This window comes from Sapajus apella, unplaced genomic scaffold, assembly GCF_009761245.1.
Source record: "Sapajus apella isolate SASKATOON/1434 unplaced genomic scaffold, GSC_monkey_1.0 scaffold49, whole genome shotgun sequence".
Lineage (NCBI taxonomy): Eukaryota > Metazoa > Chordata > Mammalia > Primates > Cebidae > Sapajus > Sapajus apella.
The window spans coordinates 4,044,631-4,062,367 of NW_022436989.1; the positions used below are offsets into that span (position 1 = coordinate 4,044,631).

The 17,737-nt window shown below is 43.6% G+C and overlaps 1 protein-coding gene across 1 annotated transcript in view; it reads right to left on the reverse strand.

Annotated features, from left to right (window-relative positions):
• Positions 1-9,765: 9,765 nt before the first annotated feature.
• The window catches only part of CATSPERE (catsper channel auxiliary subunit epsilon), a 163,516-nt gene continuing 155,544 nt past the window's right edge, over positions 9,766-17,737 (reverse strand). Inside the window, exons 21-22 of the mRNA XM_032242205.1 lie at positions 13,580-13,633; positions 9,766-10,196 (exon numbers count right to left, since the gene is read on the reverse strand). Of these exons, the coding sequence (XP_032098096.1) occupies positions 10,043-10,196; positions 13,580-13,633 (208 nt within the window). The 3' untranslated portion in view covers positions 9,766-10,042. The remainder of the gene's footprint in view (positions 10,197-13,579; positions 13,634-17,737) is intronic.

Sequence of the window (17,737 nt, forward strand, 5' to 3'; positions counted from 1 at the left end):
GAGCATTTCCGTCAAAGGGAACACGTGCGAAGGTCTGAGGCATGAAGGAGTTTTCTGTATTCAAGGAAAACAAAAGACCACTGTTTCTGGGAACTACTAGGCAAGGAGGCAATGGTATTAGATGACTTGGGCAGGTAGGCAGAGGCCAGATCCCGGAAGATTTCTAAATTCATAATGGGGGTTGTATTTTCAATGAAGCCGTAAGTTTGGGCCAGGGAGTGAAATGAGCATGCGTGTGTTTAAAAATGATTACTTGGGTTGCTGTGTGGAAAACGCATTTCAGGAGGTGGAAACAGGGAGACGAGTGTGGTAGACGGCAAAAACAGCCACGAATTATTTCCGGTGTCCCGAATTATACTCTTTGGTAGTGTCTCCCCCCACTGACTGCGCTGGACTGTGACTTGCTTTGGACATGGGACATTAACATAATGCAAACAGAGGCTTAAAAAACACTTGTGAGTTGGAGCTTGCCCTCTTGCTGAACTTGGGAGTCCTGTGACCACCATCTTAGGAGTTTGGGCTGGCCTGACGGATGCTGAGGGACACATGGTCAAGTCATGGCCTACATTCTGGTGACATCCAACCAACTGCAAAGCATGTGAAGCTCTCCTCGACTCTCCTTCCCCTGGCCATAACCACATTGATCAGATGAACTGACCAGCCAACCCACAGAATGTGAGAAATGTTTTAAGTCACAAAGTTTTGGGGGTGGTTATGTGGCAAAAGTTAACTGAGACAATCAATTGGATGCTATTCCAGAAGTGCATGCCACAAAGTGGCTTAGTTGTTGCTGTTAGTGCTGGAGACTGAGATAATTAGAATTTAAAGTAGACTCTAGTTTTGGAATAAAGTCTATGGAACTTGCTAATGGGTTGGACGTTGAGTTGGTTAGGGAGAGGGGATTCAAGAATAACTTCTAGATTTTTGACTTGGGCAACTGAGTGGATGGTTCGGCCATTTACATGATGTGAAACATTTGGGGGAGGAGCAGGTTGGGAGGAGGAAAATCAAGAGTTATGGTTTGATCATGTTAAGTTGGCAATACCTTTTAGACATCCATGGCTGTCAAGCAGTAGACACTTGGGGTTTGGTGGGATGACCTAAGAATATGCGTAGCTAAAAAGAAGTGGGTCAAGAACAAAGCTCTAGGACCCTTCACCATGTAGAGGTCAAGTAAAGGATGAAGAGGAAGCATGGAGCTGGGAGGAAAATCAGAAAGAACATGGTAGCATTGATGTCAAGACTATTGGATTCAACAATATAGAGATGACTAGTAGCTTTGACCCGAGTGGTCTCTGGGAGGAGTGAGATTTAAATAACTGCTATAACAGTTTGAGAAACAAATGTAAGGCGACAAAAGGGAGACAACTTAAACTTGGGGGCAACAGCTGGATAAGGCTGAGTGGTCGATGGAGGACATTTTGAAGATGGGAGATGCTGAGGCATACTTGCATGGAAAGAGAGAGAAATTGATATAGAAGAGGGCAAGATTTGCAAGGGCAAAGAAAGAAGCAGGCAGGACCCAGGGCACAAGTATAGGGGTTGCCGCTTAGTTAGTATGCTTCATCCATAGTGATGGCATAGGAGGCAGATGCAGGTATGCAGTGATGCCACAGAAGGCAAGGAGACAGGTGGGCAGGTTAGAAATACGGAGTGCAGGAAATGAGGGTGTTCTTTCCTTATGAACGAGACATGAGGAGAGGGGCATAGGGAGTTTGGAGAGAGAGAAGGTGATGTAAAATACAGCAAATACGTGTACTAGGAAAATATGGTTTGTCAGATAGTGTAGAGGGACAGTGAATGCTGTGTACATCATTATTATTTGACTGTCCTCTGGAAGGTTGTTGACAAAGTTCTAAAATCTGTTTTCGGTGTATCAGCTGCCTTGCTTCTCTTTCCTACCGTGCCATTCCTCCCCACCTAAACCAATTACACAAACTCCATAATCACATCTGCTAAGTCCTTTTTGCTGTGAAAGGTGGGGAAAGGCACTATGCATTTGCACCTTATTTAGTGCTGGCTGCAGTCCTCTGAGGGCTCAAACTGCGGGTTCACTTTACCTCTTACGGTATACACTTCCTTTGTCCTTTGTGATCTCATCCACTCTCTCAGCTGTAACTGTTACACGTATGCCGGAGTCGCACGTGTCCACCTTCAGTGCTGTTTTGTCTCCAGAGTGCTAGGCCAGTATAACCTTCAGCCTCTTGGACTTCTCTACCAGGATTGGTTTCCAATGGCTGCAAATTGCCACAAACTTAGTGGTTTAAAATAACACAAATTTATTTTCTTATAGTTCTGGAGATTGGAGGTTCAAAATGGGCATCCCTAGGCTAACATCAAGGGCTGTGTTCCTTCTGGAGGCTCTAGGGGACAATCTGCTTCCTTGCTTTCCCAGCTTCTAGAGGCTGCCTTCATTCCTTGGCTCATGGCCCCATCACTCCAGCCAACACCCCGGCCCCCATTTCCATCATCATGTCTTCTCTGACTTCCTTGATTCCCTCTTGCTTATGAAGAGCCTTGTGATTAGATTGGGTCCACCTGGATAACTGAGGATCCTCTCCCCATCTCAAGATCCTTAATCACAACTGCTAAGTTTTTTTCTTCCTAGGAAAGGTAACAGCCACAGATTCTGGGGGTTAGAATGTGAACATCTCAGGGAGGCTGGGATTCTGCCTTACCATAAAGGATGTCCCACGGCTAGTTTGAATTTATCAGGTACAAAATAGAATTTATCATCTAATGATGGAATGAGCTATACTGCTCATTTAATTCGGGTATTGATCTATCAATAATGAATCATCCATCTTTCATTCATTGAACAAGTGTTAAATGAGTACCTTTGATGTGTCAGCCTCTGTGTATCACTAATTCATCTGTGAAAGAACAGACATGATCCCACCCTCATGAAACTTACAATCTAGTGAAAGACAGAAAAGAATATGTATTCTTATATATATAATACTATAATAGAAAATATATTATTGTATTATATATTACATATTTTGTTTATATATATTATGTATTATATAGCTGTATTGCTAATTCACTATGACAGAACAGATATGAACCTTCCCTCATGAAGCTTATAATCCAGTGAAAGGCAGAAAATAATATATATACTTATATATATACTATAATAAAATGTATATCATATAAATTCTTATATATAGAATATCATTATTCTATAACGTATAATAGAATATAAATATTAACTCATAATTTTATAATTTAAATTGAAGGAGACAGTAGTAGAACAGAACATGAAGACTTATTTGAGGTGGTTGTCAGAAGACAGATGAACTAAGAGAATTAATAAACAGAATTGTAAATTGGGTCTTAGAGGGCTGAAACAAAACAGGAACACTGAGGTGTCAGAAAGCTAGAAACAGCTATGGCACTTAGGTGTGGGGGAATAAAGAGGTCAGAATTTAAACAGTTTTGAAACTTGCAGGAGAACCCCAGCAGTGAGTTTGCCCCATCCCCTACAGGCCATGCTAGGGTCTTCTTAAATTCCACGTCCTAAGAAAATGCCACTAAGTCAGTTAATTCTTGCTTATCCAGTTTTACAGAATCAATAGAGACCAGGCGCAGTGGCTCACACCTGTAATCCTAGCATTTCGGGAGGCCGAGGTGAGTGGATCACTTGAAGTCAGGAGTTCGAGACCAGCCTGTCCAACATGATGATACCCTATCTCTACTAAAAATACAAAAATTAGCCAGGCATGGTGGTGCATACCTGTAGTCTCAACTACTTGGGAGGCTGAGGGAGGAAAATTACTTGACCCTGGGAGGCAAAGGTTGCAGTGAGCTGAGATCGTACCACTGTACTCCAGTCTGGGCAACAGAGTGACTCTGCCTCAAAAATAAATAAATAAATAATCCATAGAATCTAATCCCACACATTCCCTTGGCTCCTGGCGGTAGGTACATACTAGTTTTTGTAATTCTTCATTCCTTATGAGGCCCTGTGTGTCACCAGCTGGCTGATGCTGGGATTCCACCCTAGTTTTCAGCCTGCCACACCAAGGAGAACAGGCAGCGGGCACCTGTTGCCCTGTGAGGCAGACGCTTCTGCAGCATGCTGTAGCACAGCCAAAGGGCTAACCCCTGATGGGGGGCAGTGGGCCGTCTCTGCATGCCCAGAGGTGGGTGGCAGGGTGGAGGTTGTAGAGCTCAGCATCTTCAGAGGCATCCATCCAGATTTTCCTGTCCCAGTTTTTACGATCAAAAGTTTTCTCTACCAGGGCCTCAGCCTCCCAGTAACAGACCTAAAGAGGTTGTGTGCAAACATTTCTGGAGCCCTGTGACTCCCAGTCTTCAGCTTGCTGTTCAGTTGTGTCTGCCTTTTCACTGTTGGAGATGATGACCTCTTTATGAGACACTCGGCTTCTTCTTCTTAGCCATTAGCTGCTGTGGCTCCCAGTCTGTCACTGCCTTCTGCAAGTCATTACTATAACTCAGTCACTGTGCTTGTTATCCCCACTTTCAAATGCCTTTACCTGCCATAGCATTCCCCTCCACCAGGACATTTTCTCAGGTCACTGCGAATTAAAACATTAGCAACTGAACCACCACCTGGAGCCAAGGAGTACTGCTGACCACATATCCCTTAGGATGGTTTCCTCTCTGCCTTCTGGGTGCTGAGTGAGCCAGTCCCAAATTACCACCTGACTCCCTGATTTCTCAGACCACTCACTTATGACTTGTGCTAATCCAGGTCCTCTGAGAAACAGTTACTAACATGGGATTAAATGTTTGGCCGGGCACGATGGCTCACGCCTGTAATCCCAGCAGTTTGGGAGACTGAGGCAGGTGGATCACGTGAGGTCAGGAGTTCAAGACCAGCCTGGCCAACATGGTGAAACTCCATCTCTACTAAAAATACAAAAATTAGCCTGGTGTGGTGGTGGGTGCCTGTAATCCCAGCTACTTGGGAGGCTGAGGCAGGAGAATGGCTTGAACCCAGGATGCAGAGATTGCAGTGAGCCAAGATCGTGCCACTGTACTCCAGCTTGGGTGATGCAGTGAGACTCAGTCTCAAAAAAAAAATTTTTTTTGCAAGGATTTCATTAAAGGAAAATGCTTGTGTGAAACGAAATAGGGAGCTGTGGAAGTTGGGAGAGTTATCAGACAGAAGGAGTGTGTGGGAGAGAGATGGTGCCGATTGAGATTGGATACAGTTGCCTAAACTGCTGCGCAATCTAAGGACAGCTTGGTAAAGCCTTTGGGAGTCTTTGAACTGGGCTGATAAGAGTCCTGTGTTTACCAGCATTGGGTCTTCCTTACTATCCCCACTGCACACGGTCACAGATGAGGAGCGGCCTGAGGGGGCGTGGGCTTGGTACAAGTGTGGTGATGAGTTTCAGAGGGCAACAGCTGATGCTGTTTGCGTCAATTACACTCCCGCAGTGGGAGACTGGAGGGACAATCTCCCCGCCTCCAGGAACCACTGATCTTCCTGACAGCCTACCTATGACTGCTGCAGGAGGGGAGCCAGAGTTCATGAGTAATGGACTTGCATGAAATATTCCATTCTTAGTTTTCAGCACAAGATCTAATTCTCTCTTGCTGACTCAAGGATTTTGATCCAGTGATTACCTGTTTCTCTCCTGTATCATCAGTTTCTCCTAGCCACTTGCTTATTTCCACCCATGTTCAGTAACATCTTCCCGTCCTCACTTGTGTTCAGGTGGCCTCCATTTCTTTGCTCCTTGTCAAAAAAAAAAAAAAAAAAGAAAGTCGGGGTGGGGGAACTTCTTGAAAGAGTTGTGTATACTTGCCTCTACTTCTTCCTTTCCCATCTTTTTGCTCACAGTAAGAGCAGTTTTGTTTTTTATGATTAATTAAAGCATTTAAGTTCAATGTGGTGGAAGTAGGAAGAAGGCAAAGAGCATCTAAAATTACCTCATTTTTGTTAGGGGGAAGGGAAGGACAGGGAGCGATTTGTTAAAGCAGCAGTCACCAACTTTTTTGGCACCAGTGACTGGTTTTGTGTAAGACATTTTTTCCATGGACGAGGCGTGGAGAAGGTAAGGGGTGGGAATGGTTTCAGGATGAAACTGTTCCACCTCAGATCATCAGGCATTAGATTCTCATGTGGAGCATGCAACCTAGATCCCTCGAATGTGCAGTTCACAATAGGGTTCACCTCCTATGAGAGTCTAATGCTGCAGCTGACAGGAGGTGGAGCTCAGGCGGTAATGCTCCCGTGGGGCTTGGGGACCCCTGTGTTAAGGAGTACAAAATTACAGCTAGATAGAAGGGAGAAGGTCTAGTGTTCTGGTCTGGGCACGGAGGCTCAGCCTGTAATCCCAGCACTTTGGGAGGCTGAGGCAGGAGAATCACTTGAACCCGGGAGGCAGAGGTTGCAGTGAGCTGAGATTGTGCCATTGCACTCCAGCCTGGGCAACAGAACGAGACTCTGTCTCAAAAAAACAAAACAAAACAAAAAGAAGGTCTAGTGTTTTATAGCACTGTAGGATGACCATTAGTTAATAATGATACGGAGTTTCAAATAGCTAGAAGGAGGATATTCAATGTTCCCAACACAAAGAAATTCGAACCTTCGAGATAATGGATGTGCTAATTACCTGATCTGGTCACTATACATTATATGTAGAAAAACAGCACTATGCACTCCATAAATATGTACAATTATGTCAATAAAAAAATATTTTCCTCAAAACAATGACATCACTTTCAGTTCTGAGACTTCATTTGTCTTTATGTGCAAACATGTTGGTTGACATCAAAGAACACTTTCCTGCTGCGTGCCTATTGTTTCCCTCACCCCAGTTCTGAAGGCCTTGTTTCTATCTCTCTGCATCTCTCGGTACAGCCCCACGCCCCCTGTCGTGGACACACACGTCCATGCCTGTACGCACAATGGAAACAAAATGGTATGTATACTGGTGAAACGGGAAAGGCTCCCTTATCCCCGTTGCAGGGCGTGCGACGGGCCTGCGGCTCGCTTCTTCAGCGCCCCACCGCGCAAACCTCTCTGCGGAGCATGCAGATGGGCAGATGGTGGGGCTCCAACCCGGGCAGTGTCCAGGGGCAGATGTTCGGAGCTGAAGCCCCAGTGGGTGTGTGTGACAGCGCGCTCTTTCAGTTTAGCAGTCCGTAGGCAGCTCGAGTCAGCTCACTTAGACCCCCGCCTTATCGCAAGGACAGAGGGCTTTCTTTCCTGGGTTTCTTGCCTTGGTGCCCCAAGAATCAGATCACATGTGGGCTTGGAGAATGGGTGTGAGATTTTATGGACTGGAAGTAGCTCTCAGCAGATGGGGGAGCCAGAAGGGAGACGGTTTTCCCCTGGGTCGGCCGCGTGGCAGCCGGGCTCTCCCCCACCGCCCCCGCCAAACCCCGCGACGTCCTGCTGGTCCACGGCCTGCGGGTTGTGCTCTTCAACCCACTGCTGCTCCCGCCGTCCAGCCGCCCGCGTGTGCGTTCGCTGATGTGCTCTCCACGTCCAGCTGCTAGAGTCTTGGGGTTTTTATACGTCCAGGACGGGCGTGGCGGGCCAGGGTGTTCTTGGGAAATGCAGCATGTGGGCGTGAAGGCCCGAGTGCCTGTGCTCACCCAGGTCGTGGGCACAGGCCCGAGGGTGGCACCTTAGCCAGGGCCCCGCCTTTCTCTACCAAGCACTTCCCTGCCCTGCTTCCACCTCGCCGTCATACTTTCCTCCATGTTCTCAGTCACGCAACATTTGTTTTGTTTACATGAAAATGGGATCATAGTACAGATGGTTCTCTGTAGCTTGCTTTTCTCATTTATCAAAACCTTGTGGAAAAATCATCTAAGTCACTTAGCACAGAGTATGTGGTCAACGTACAAGCATCATGTCGTCAGCCATTCCCTGTTCACCTGTTGGTAGGTGTTAATTCTGTTTCTAGAGTTTTGCCACAGCAACTAATGATGCCGTCTCTCTGTCTACATATCTGCATCTGTCTATATGTATATCATCTATATCTGTTCATCCATCCATCTACACCCACACACATATCCTGATATATTGGTCCTCTACATCCCACCCTGTGGAAAGAGTCTAACAGCGGGGTTGCTGGGTCCAAGAGAATATGTATTTTTAATTTTAACAGATTTTGCCAGATTGCTTAAAAAAAACTATAGCAATTTACATTTCCTTCAGAACTGCAAGATAATTTCCTTCCCATCCCTTCCTCTCCCTGATTTCCATGGTGGGGGGGGTGTCAAAATTTATTATTTTGAGCATCAAAGTCAAAATTTATTATTACCCTTTGGAGCTTTTGTCACCAGGTGAAAAATGCAGCCATGTTGTGACTTTGGTTTGTATCTTTCCACCTGCCAGCCAAGGTTGACTTTACGTAGTGGATACTTACGAAGCCAGTCTGCCTGAGTTTGAATTCCAGCTCCATCACTTACCAATTATATGACCTTAGTATAGTTATTTACCTTCTATGTGCCAATTTCCTCATCTCTATAATAGTTCTTGTTTCATAGAGTTATGGAGGTTTAGTTATTACAACAGTTCCTGGCATATAATAAACATCAAAAAAAGTTGTTTTAAATGTATTTGTTGGCTGTTTGGACATGCGCTTTCATGAGATGACTGAAACTTTGCGCATTTCCTGTTGGGTAGTTTGTCTTCCCCATCTAGTTTCAGGTCTTGTTTCACCATTTTCATTAAACATTTTAAAGTTTTCTTCATATAGGTCATGTACTTCTCATATTAAATTTATATATTTTGTAACTACAATGAATAGATTATTTTTATTTCTAACAGATTAGAACTATTAGAAAGGTATGAATTTGGCAATATTTGTCTAGTTAGAGCCATCAAATTCTCTTATTCTGGTAAAACTTGTTGTGAATTTTGGGCTTTCATAGCACATATTATTATTGAAAGAGAGGATTTTGTCTCTTTTTTCCCAGCATTGGTACTATTTATTTTATTTTTCTCTTGTGATGTCAGAACTTTCAAAACAGCGGTGAACAGCAGGTATGTCTGTCTTACTCTTGATTTTGGTGAAGTGAGAAATTCTTTGTGGACAACAGCTTTGAGAGGCCTGTGGAATTTCATCTTACTTGTGATCTTCCATTCTTGATTGCCTGCACTGTGCATTTCAGACTTGTTTAGCCAGCCTCCACGATCACATAATCCCATTCTTTTAAAATAAATCACTTTAGAGGAGAGTTAGTGTGCGCGCACCCACCCTTCCTCCTGGTTCTGCTTCTCTGTTGAATCCTGACTGATACAAATACTAATTATTTAGAAGCCTGTGGTAATATTCGGACAAATTAAGAAGCTTATTTTGAGCATCAAAGTCAAAATTTAAAACTTAGAATTCAAATTTAGGGCCAGCTCTAAATTTTACAGGCTTACACCTATAATCCTATCCAAGGCTGGAGGGCTGCATGAGCCCAGGAGTTCAAGACCAGCCTGGGCAACACAGCGAGACCCTATCTCAAAACAATAATTGGACTAGAATAGAATAAAATAAAATAAAATTTAGAACATCAGCTGCTCATTTTTAGTATATCTTACGTTTCATATATGAATTTACCAGTAGAAAAAATCTGTTTAGGGCAGGTTATTTAAATTCACACACCTTTGTTAAGTCCTTCATACATAAATTAACTACAGCCATGTAAGGTTTCATGGGAAAAGTTTCATGTAAAATGATACTTGACACACACACATATATATATTTTCCAGTAGCCCTATGGTCTAGCATGTGAGACACATAGATTTATTTTCAAAAATTCACTTTTATTCATACAAAGGTCAATTTAGTTTATTTTTTCATGCCATGTAAGAGTATATAGAATACCTTTAAAATGAAGGCAAACACATAAAGGATTAATTTAATAACACAATATATATATATGCAAATATTTCTATTTTGGAGATAGTTCAAGAATATTTTTCAGATCTTGAATTTGGTGATGCCTCCTATGAGCTTATATTTAGTATTTCTTGGTCAAACACACACTCTCAATATAGGCATATAATACACTGTCCCGCTACATACATAGATCCGTAATAAACAAACTTTCAGTTTTCCTAATTCGTCTTATGTTTTCTTGGAGCTTTGTGAAGTGGTTCATTAATATATCGTCTATAAATCCTCATGTACCAAAAGTAGCTCAAAATGAGGATAGTGAAGAACAGTAGCATCAGGACAAAGAGGAAAGAAGCTACCAGGTAGACACTTGAACTGAAATCAGAAAAAAAAAAAAAATCATTAAATCATGCTTCACATTTTGGCTGTTATTTATTTAAACAATTTTTGAATAGCTAGCTACTATGCCATTGACAGAGAACAAAGATTAATAAGACACACTGTCCACCCTCAAGGTGTTTACCTTTTAGTGTCTGAGGCTGACCAGGGAGGAAAATAGACAAAGTGATCAATGCAATGAAAGGAGGAAATGAATTTCTTTTTTGAGACAGAGTGTCACTCTGTCACCCAGCCTGGAGTGCAATGGTGAAATCTCAGCTCACTGCAACCTCGGTCTCCCCGGTTCAAGCCATTCTCCTGCCTCAGCCTCCCGGGTAGCTGGGATTACAGGCAGGTGCCATCACACCCAGCTAATTTTTGTATTTTTTAGTAGAGACAGGGTTTCACCATGTTGGCCAGGCTGGTCTTGAACTCCTGACCTCAAGTGATCTGCCCGTCTCGGCCTCCCAAAGTGCTGGGATGACAGGTGTGAGCCACTGTGCCCGGCCGGAAATGAAGTTTTGTGGGAGCCACACACCATGGAAGGCCTTCCAGTGGAGGGGATGTTTGAACTGAGCCTCGGCAGGAGTTAGCTGGGTATGAATGGGAGTAGGAGTTAGCTAGATGAAAATGCCTAAGGGTGGAGGAAGAGACCAAGATGGGAACATGTTTCAGACAAAGGGAGAAGCGTATGGGAAGACATGGAAAGAGAAGAGGATGGATAGGTTAGTAGATTTTTATGTTTGCAATCAGGGATACAGGGCATTCCTGGCTGATGGCTTCTAATTTCTTTGTGAGGGTGGAAACAAGCTTATCTTGATTATTAAGGAAAGCAGGTTTGAGGAGGAAAGTAATTAGATACAATCTGAAATCGTTGCTACAGAGAATGCTGCTCAGGTGTAGTCACAGAGAAAGTAGGTAGTTGGGGATTTGCCAGCGGGAGGAACAAATCCCGGAGGGGTGAGGGTGTACTGGGAAGTGTTCTTGAAATAATGGACTTTTAAAGGTAAGGAAATGCAAAGTAAAAAAAAGAGAAAGTGAAAGTACAGGTGGAGGTTGCAGTAAGGGTGCAGAGAGGCTGCGGTGGGTAATTAACAAGCTGGAAGGACAGGAGGCTGTGGTCAAAGAATGGGATGTCTGCATTGCTCTTTAGGAAGCGGAGAAGTTACAAGTCATGACAGTCTGGAAGGTGTGACCATGGGAGTGGACGGCTGAAGTGCAGCAGAGGAGGGGGTCACCGAGGAGGTGGTAAGGCCACGATTTTGGATGCTGGATGTGAACACTGATGGTGGGGCTTGACGTGGAGAGGAAAACAGTGCGATGGGGCCAGAGTTGTGAGTGAATGGAGCCGACTATGCAGCGGACATAGCGGTGAGGACAGACAGCTGGGGCCGCAGCAGATGCTGTGGGTCTCAGAGGATCGCGGTATATTTTGCTTCTTTTGGTCTTGTTTGACAAGAACGAGGATAAATAATGATTTGGAATTGTTTGACAAGAACCAGGGTAAATAATGATTTAGAACTGATAAATAATGATTTGGAATTGGCCCCTGAGGTACATGGGAGGTGTAAGAAAATAGAAAATGTAAGAAAATCCTCCACTTGAGAGAACTGAAGGTGAAGCAGTGTCTTCAGGGACAGCCTGGTTTCACCTAAGGAGAGAGAGGGAGGGCTCAGAGGATGGTTGAAGGTCTAGGTGAGTTCGCTGGTTAAATGGTGGTAATTCCAGGCAGCAGAATGGAAACTTTGGGAAAGTGGCAGAGTTGAGTGCTGAGCTAGGAGCAAGGAAGTACCGAGCTAGGAGCAAGGAAGTACCCAGCTCTCTGCCTTTTACAAGCTCATTTCTAGTCACTACTCAAGAAAAGGGCTCTGGGCCGGGGACAGTGGCCCACACCTGTAATCGCAGCACTTTGGGAGGCTGAGGTGGGTGGATTATGAGGACAGGAGATCGAGACCATCCTGGCCAACATGGTGAAACCCCGTCTCTACTAAAATACAAAAAATTAGCTGGGTGTGGTGGTGAGTGCCTGTAGTCCCAGCTACTCGGGAGGCTGAGGCAGGGGAATCACTTGAACCAGGGAGGCGGAGATTGCAGTGAGCTGAGATCAGGCCACTGCACTCCAGCCTGATGACAGAGTGAGACTCCATCTCAAAATAAATAATAAATAAAAGAAAAAAGAAAAGGGCTCTGTTACTAAGAAAATATCAACCACCAGCCAGCCCTTGTCTGCCTCTGCTACCCTTCAGGGCCCAGGTGTTAACGGAGGCTAACCTACAGTCAGTAACCAAATAGACTGTCCTCTGTGCTGTGCTCTTGCTGGCAGGTGAGAGCGGGGGCATGCAGGTGAGACCCTCCTCCTTCGCTCTTTCTCCTCCCTAACTTCGACTCCCTCTTCTGCTGGTGGGTACTTGGGTGGGCATACCTTAATAGTCACCTAAATCAAACATACCAATCCAATGAGGAAGAAAAGTCACTACAGAAAGGTTACGCATGTTTCCCAAAGTTATTTAGAAACAACTCTTGACTTCATTTGCAGATTATTCACACTAACATTCCATTAGCATAAATCTCCGGAAGTCAGTAATATTTACAGTAGGGCCATGAGTAACTTAATGGTTTTTTAATGCCCTTATTTAACATCTCCCCCCCAAAAAAACCCAAGCACCCAAATTCCAAACACCAGGCCCAAAATTGAGTAGCAAAGTCATTTGGCATCCTAACTTTAGTATTATAACTTGTAACTCTGCTCTCCAAGGGAACTGGAGCTGAGTCCGGGGAAATGCCTTTCCTGTTTCCTAAACACACCAGAATGAGGGTCTGTGAGTGAAAGCTGACCCAGGCTTGGAGCAGAGGGCACAGCCACTGTCCAATCCTGACACTGCATTCCACCATCTGCCAAGTAGGAGGAGCTGGGACATGTTTGATAGGAAGACAGTGGCTGTTGAGTGGGATGGCACAAAAGGGGACCTTTGCTGCAGTAACAGTTCTTAGGAATTCCTTCCTGCTGTATCCCTGTATATACACATACAATTTTAGGATGTCGTGTAGCGGGGCGGAAGCTCCAGGGCTTCAGGGAAACAGCAAGTTTCATTTGGGAAGACAGATTTCATAGATAGCCCCCAAAAATCTAAATATATTGAAACCACTGACTTTGCAGTGAACACTTCATACAAGTGTTTTTTTTGTTTGTTTTAAGATTCATTTGCATTATATACTGTATAATAATATTTTTCATAATAAGATTTAAGCTGGGGACCCTGAAACGTGATTGCACAGGCTCTTTCTGGGAGACATGGGGAAGAGGTGCTTTTCCTTCTTAGCTGCCACTTGTATCTTTTAGAAATTCCCTCATTAAAGTCCAATTAGGCGCTGTTCATTACCTGGGAATCTGTCCAAACGTTTCTATTGCAAATATAGCTGTTAGATTACAGAAACTGCAAATTAGAAAAATAATATTAAAGATTAAATTAAGTACAATATATTTTAAAACTCTCCCCATGTCCCTATGGTAACAATCACACCATATATAATCCTAGTTAAGGTGTCATTTTCTTGACAAAGGACAGAATGTATACATTTATATAACAACCGTCATTATTTTTCCATATGTACATCTCAGGCTTCTCTGAGATTCCTCAAGAGCTCTCTATCCTAACGGCCTTACATCATTTTGATAGTGGTTCCCAAGGCAACAGTAATAATGATATTAAGTATTGGCAGAAATAATAAAAACAGCTAACATTTATGAGCATTAATACTCACTGAAAATGAATAGTGGCAAGTGCAAGGCTCACACCTGTAATCCCAGCACTGTGGGAGGCTGAGGCAGGTGGATCACCTGAGGTCAGGAGTTCAAGACCAGCCTGGCCAACATGACAAAACCCCTCCTCTACTAAAAATAGAAAAATTAGCCGGGCATGGTGGTAGGCACCTGTAGCCCTAGCTACCTGGAAGGCTGAGGCAGGAGAATCTCTCAAACCCGGGAGGCGAAGGTTGCGGTGAGCCGAGATTGCACCACCGCACTCCAGCTCACTCCAGAGTGAGACTCCATCTCAAAAAAAAAAAAAAAAAAAAGAAAGAAAGAAAATGAATACGACTTGAGCATTGCCATGTACCAGGCAGGATGCCAAATACTTACATGCATTATCTTAGTTGATCCTCACAGCAACCCTTCCTTTTAGATGAGGAAACTCAGATGAGGAAGCTCAGACAGGTCAAGCAACTTGAGAAAGTTTACACAGCTGTTAGTAGCAGAGGTGGGATTTGAATTCAGGTTTTTCTGACCCTGGTGCCTATCACGTTCACCTGATGCAGGCTAAGTCCTTCAGGAAGCTGAGTTTTGGAGCTCAATATATGAAAGTGTATTCTCATTTCTAATGTTACCGAATATCTCTCATTATTAAGTATATTGCTTGGAATGAGGCAGGATATAGCTAAGCAAACATTTATGACATGATTTCACCTACCTACATGTGGGAGAAGACAGAAGAAAGGAACTGATTTTTATTATTTGTTATGTGCTCAGCAAAGTTAGAGATTTTTACCCAGATGCTTCATTTACTCTTCAGAGTACTGTAAAATAGGTATCATCGACCCATTCTACAGATACAGAATGGCTCAAAAAGAGCAGCTTTCTTTAGACTGAATAGCTAGTAGTGGCAAAACTGGGATTCAAACCAAACTATTATATCAACTTGTGGAATTGGCATGTAAATACAACCCACAAACAACAATACAAGATATTGTATTATAAATTCTAGGCCAAGCATGGTGGCTCACGCCTGTAATCCCAGCACTTTGGGAGGCCAAGGCGGGCAGATTGCCTGAGCTCAGGGATTTGAGACCAGCCTGGCCAACATGCTGAAACCCTGTCTCTATGTACTAAAACACAAACAATTAGCTGAGTGTGGTGGCATGCACCTGTAGTCCCAGCTACCCGGGAGGCTGAGGCAGGGGAATCGCTTGAGATCGTGCCACTGCACTCCAGCCGAGGCAACGGAGTGGGACTCCAACTCCAAAAAAAAAAAAAAAAATCTAATGAGTAACGTGGACACCTATCACAGGAATTAGGAATGTTCACAGCAAGGTAACTACCAAGGCCTGAGACTGATCACAGAGGCTTGTGTTGGCTCCTAAAGGTTGGAGTTTAAGTAAGTAAGGATGAAGGTTGGGCATTCCAGGTATAGGAAGAGATGAGCAAAGGTTTGGAATAGGAATGAATCTGGTGCATGTAGAGGAAAGTAGAGGGAGTTTTGCATGTGTGCACGTTTGCATACACGTGCGTGTGCGCATGTTTGCATACGTGTGCTCATGCCTGCTCAGGTGCCCTCCACAGGGCTTTAATGAAAGGTTTAGGAATTTTGACTTTATCCTTTTTATATAAAGGAGTCATGATTGTTTTTGAACCTAATTCAATAGTGGTTTGTAAAGTGATTTGGAATAGAGAGATGAGATGTAAGTGGGCCATACAGAAAAATTATAAATAGTAGGAAACAACCCAGCTCTGTGATAATGAGGTCTAGACTTGGGTAGAGGCAACTGCGACTGAAAAGAGAGCCATGTTGATTTTTGATAGAATGTGATGGAATCAGCATGGAATAAATGCAATTGGAACTTTACAGTTGTTAGATGGAGTGTTGTCAAGTGGATTGGGCTGGTTGATGGCACAGTTCAGGTATTCTGCATCCTTACTGATTTTCTCTCTACTTGTCCTATCAACTGCTAAGAGAGGAGTGTTGAAATCTCCAACCATAGCTAGGAGTTTATCTGTTTCTCTGTTTAGTTCTATCTGTTTTTGTTTCCTAGATTTTGAAGCTGTTTTAAAGGTAAATCCATGTTTAGGATTATGACACCTTCTTTATCACTATGCCGTGTGTCTCTTTAGACCCTCCTTGCGCTGAATTCCACTTTATCTGGTATTAATATGGCTGATCTTGCTTTCTTTTGACTCCTCTTAGCACGGTTTATCTTTTTTTATGCCCAGCTATATCACTTTTACTGAGGTGTTTACATTGCAAGCATAACCCAATTCTTACCGTGCTCCATCTCAACAAACACATTGTTTGTAGACAGATTTAGATTCTACCAAGTTCTAGACAGCAATATGAAAGTGAAACTCAGAAGAGGAAGAGTTACATAGAAAAATAACTGCAGAATTTTGCTAACTTACATAAGCAATATCCTAAGAATATGTATAGAAAACAATGAATTCTGAGAGTGTTAGACCAAGGAAGTGCAAGCATAATTCTAGGTCACATTCAGTTGTTGACATGAATGCATTAAATGAAGTAGAGATGCCAGAAATTCTTTATTATAATGTATAGAAGTAAGTCTAAAGGCTCAGAGAAAGGGGAGTACTGGAGTGAGTTTATCAGAGGTGAACCACTCATTCTCCCTGAGATAGGACCCATAAGCTACTGCATTCACCATAGCACTGAGAACCACATCAGTGACAGAAACACCAAAGGTATCGATCCCAGAACACTTCCCAATAAACTTCCTGCATGCTAACCTTCATCTCAGAGTTTCCTTTCCAGGGAACCTGCAATGGCTAGAATAACTCAATTTAAATTATTTGGTTGAAGTGTTCAGAAGACCGATGGGTTTTGGGGACTGATAGAATACCATCATGAGATTAATCAATAGTTGCTATCTCCCCTACCCAATGTAGTCTCATCAAAGAAGCACATCAGTACCACCCCCAGCATCTGCTAAGCAGCCATTCATTTAGCAAATTATTCCCTCCCCCCCACACCACTAACGTATCACGTAAACCTTTAACAAGCTGCCCTTCAAACCTGAATGAGTTTTGAACTCCAGACACTTAAATATATTACACTGTACAGAAAATGGTAAAAGTTACAAAATGCATATGATGCGGGAGCTTTCACCACCATCTCTCAACACTCAGATATCTGCAGAGCAAAGAACGTGAGCTTTGCTATCAGACTGACCGAGCTTTGTTTCACTGCATTCTCTGTGGCCCTGGGCAAGAAACCCAACAGGCAGAAAGGATCAGAAGCAGCTTGCTTTCACCTGGGGAATACTGTAGTCCACCTTCCTTCTTGCTTCAGGACCACAGCCACCCTACGATTCTGCTGTCACGGAGTTTGTTTTTATCATCATCTCATAGAACATCATGCTGGTCCACTATATTGATAATTATAATCAATGTGTGTGTGTGTGTGTGTGTGTGCGCGCGCGTGTATTTACTGCAGATATATTAGTAAGATAAAGGAGACAAGGCCAAGCGTTGTGACTCACATCTGTAATTCCAGCAGTTTGGGAGACTGAGGCAGGTGGACTGCTTGAGGTCAGGAGTTTGAGACCAGCCTGGCCAATATGGAGAAACCCTATTTCTATGAAAAATACAAAAATTAGCCAGGCCTGGTGGTGCATGCCTGTAATCCCAGCTACTTGGGAGAGTGAGGCACAAGAATTGCTTGAGCCTGGGAGGTAGGATTGCACTGAGCTGAGATCATGCCACTGTACTCCAGCCTGGGCCACAGACCGAGACTCTGTCTCAAAAAAAAAAAAAA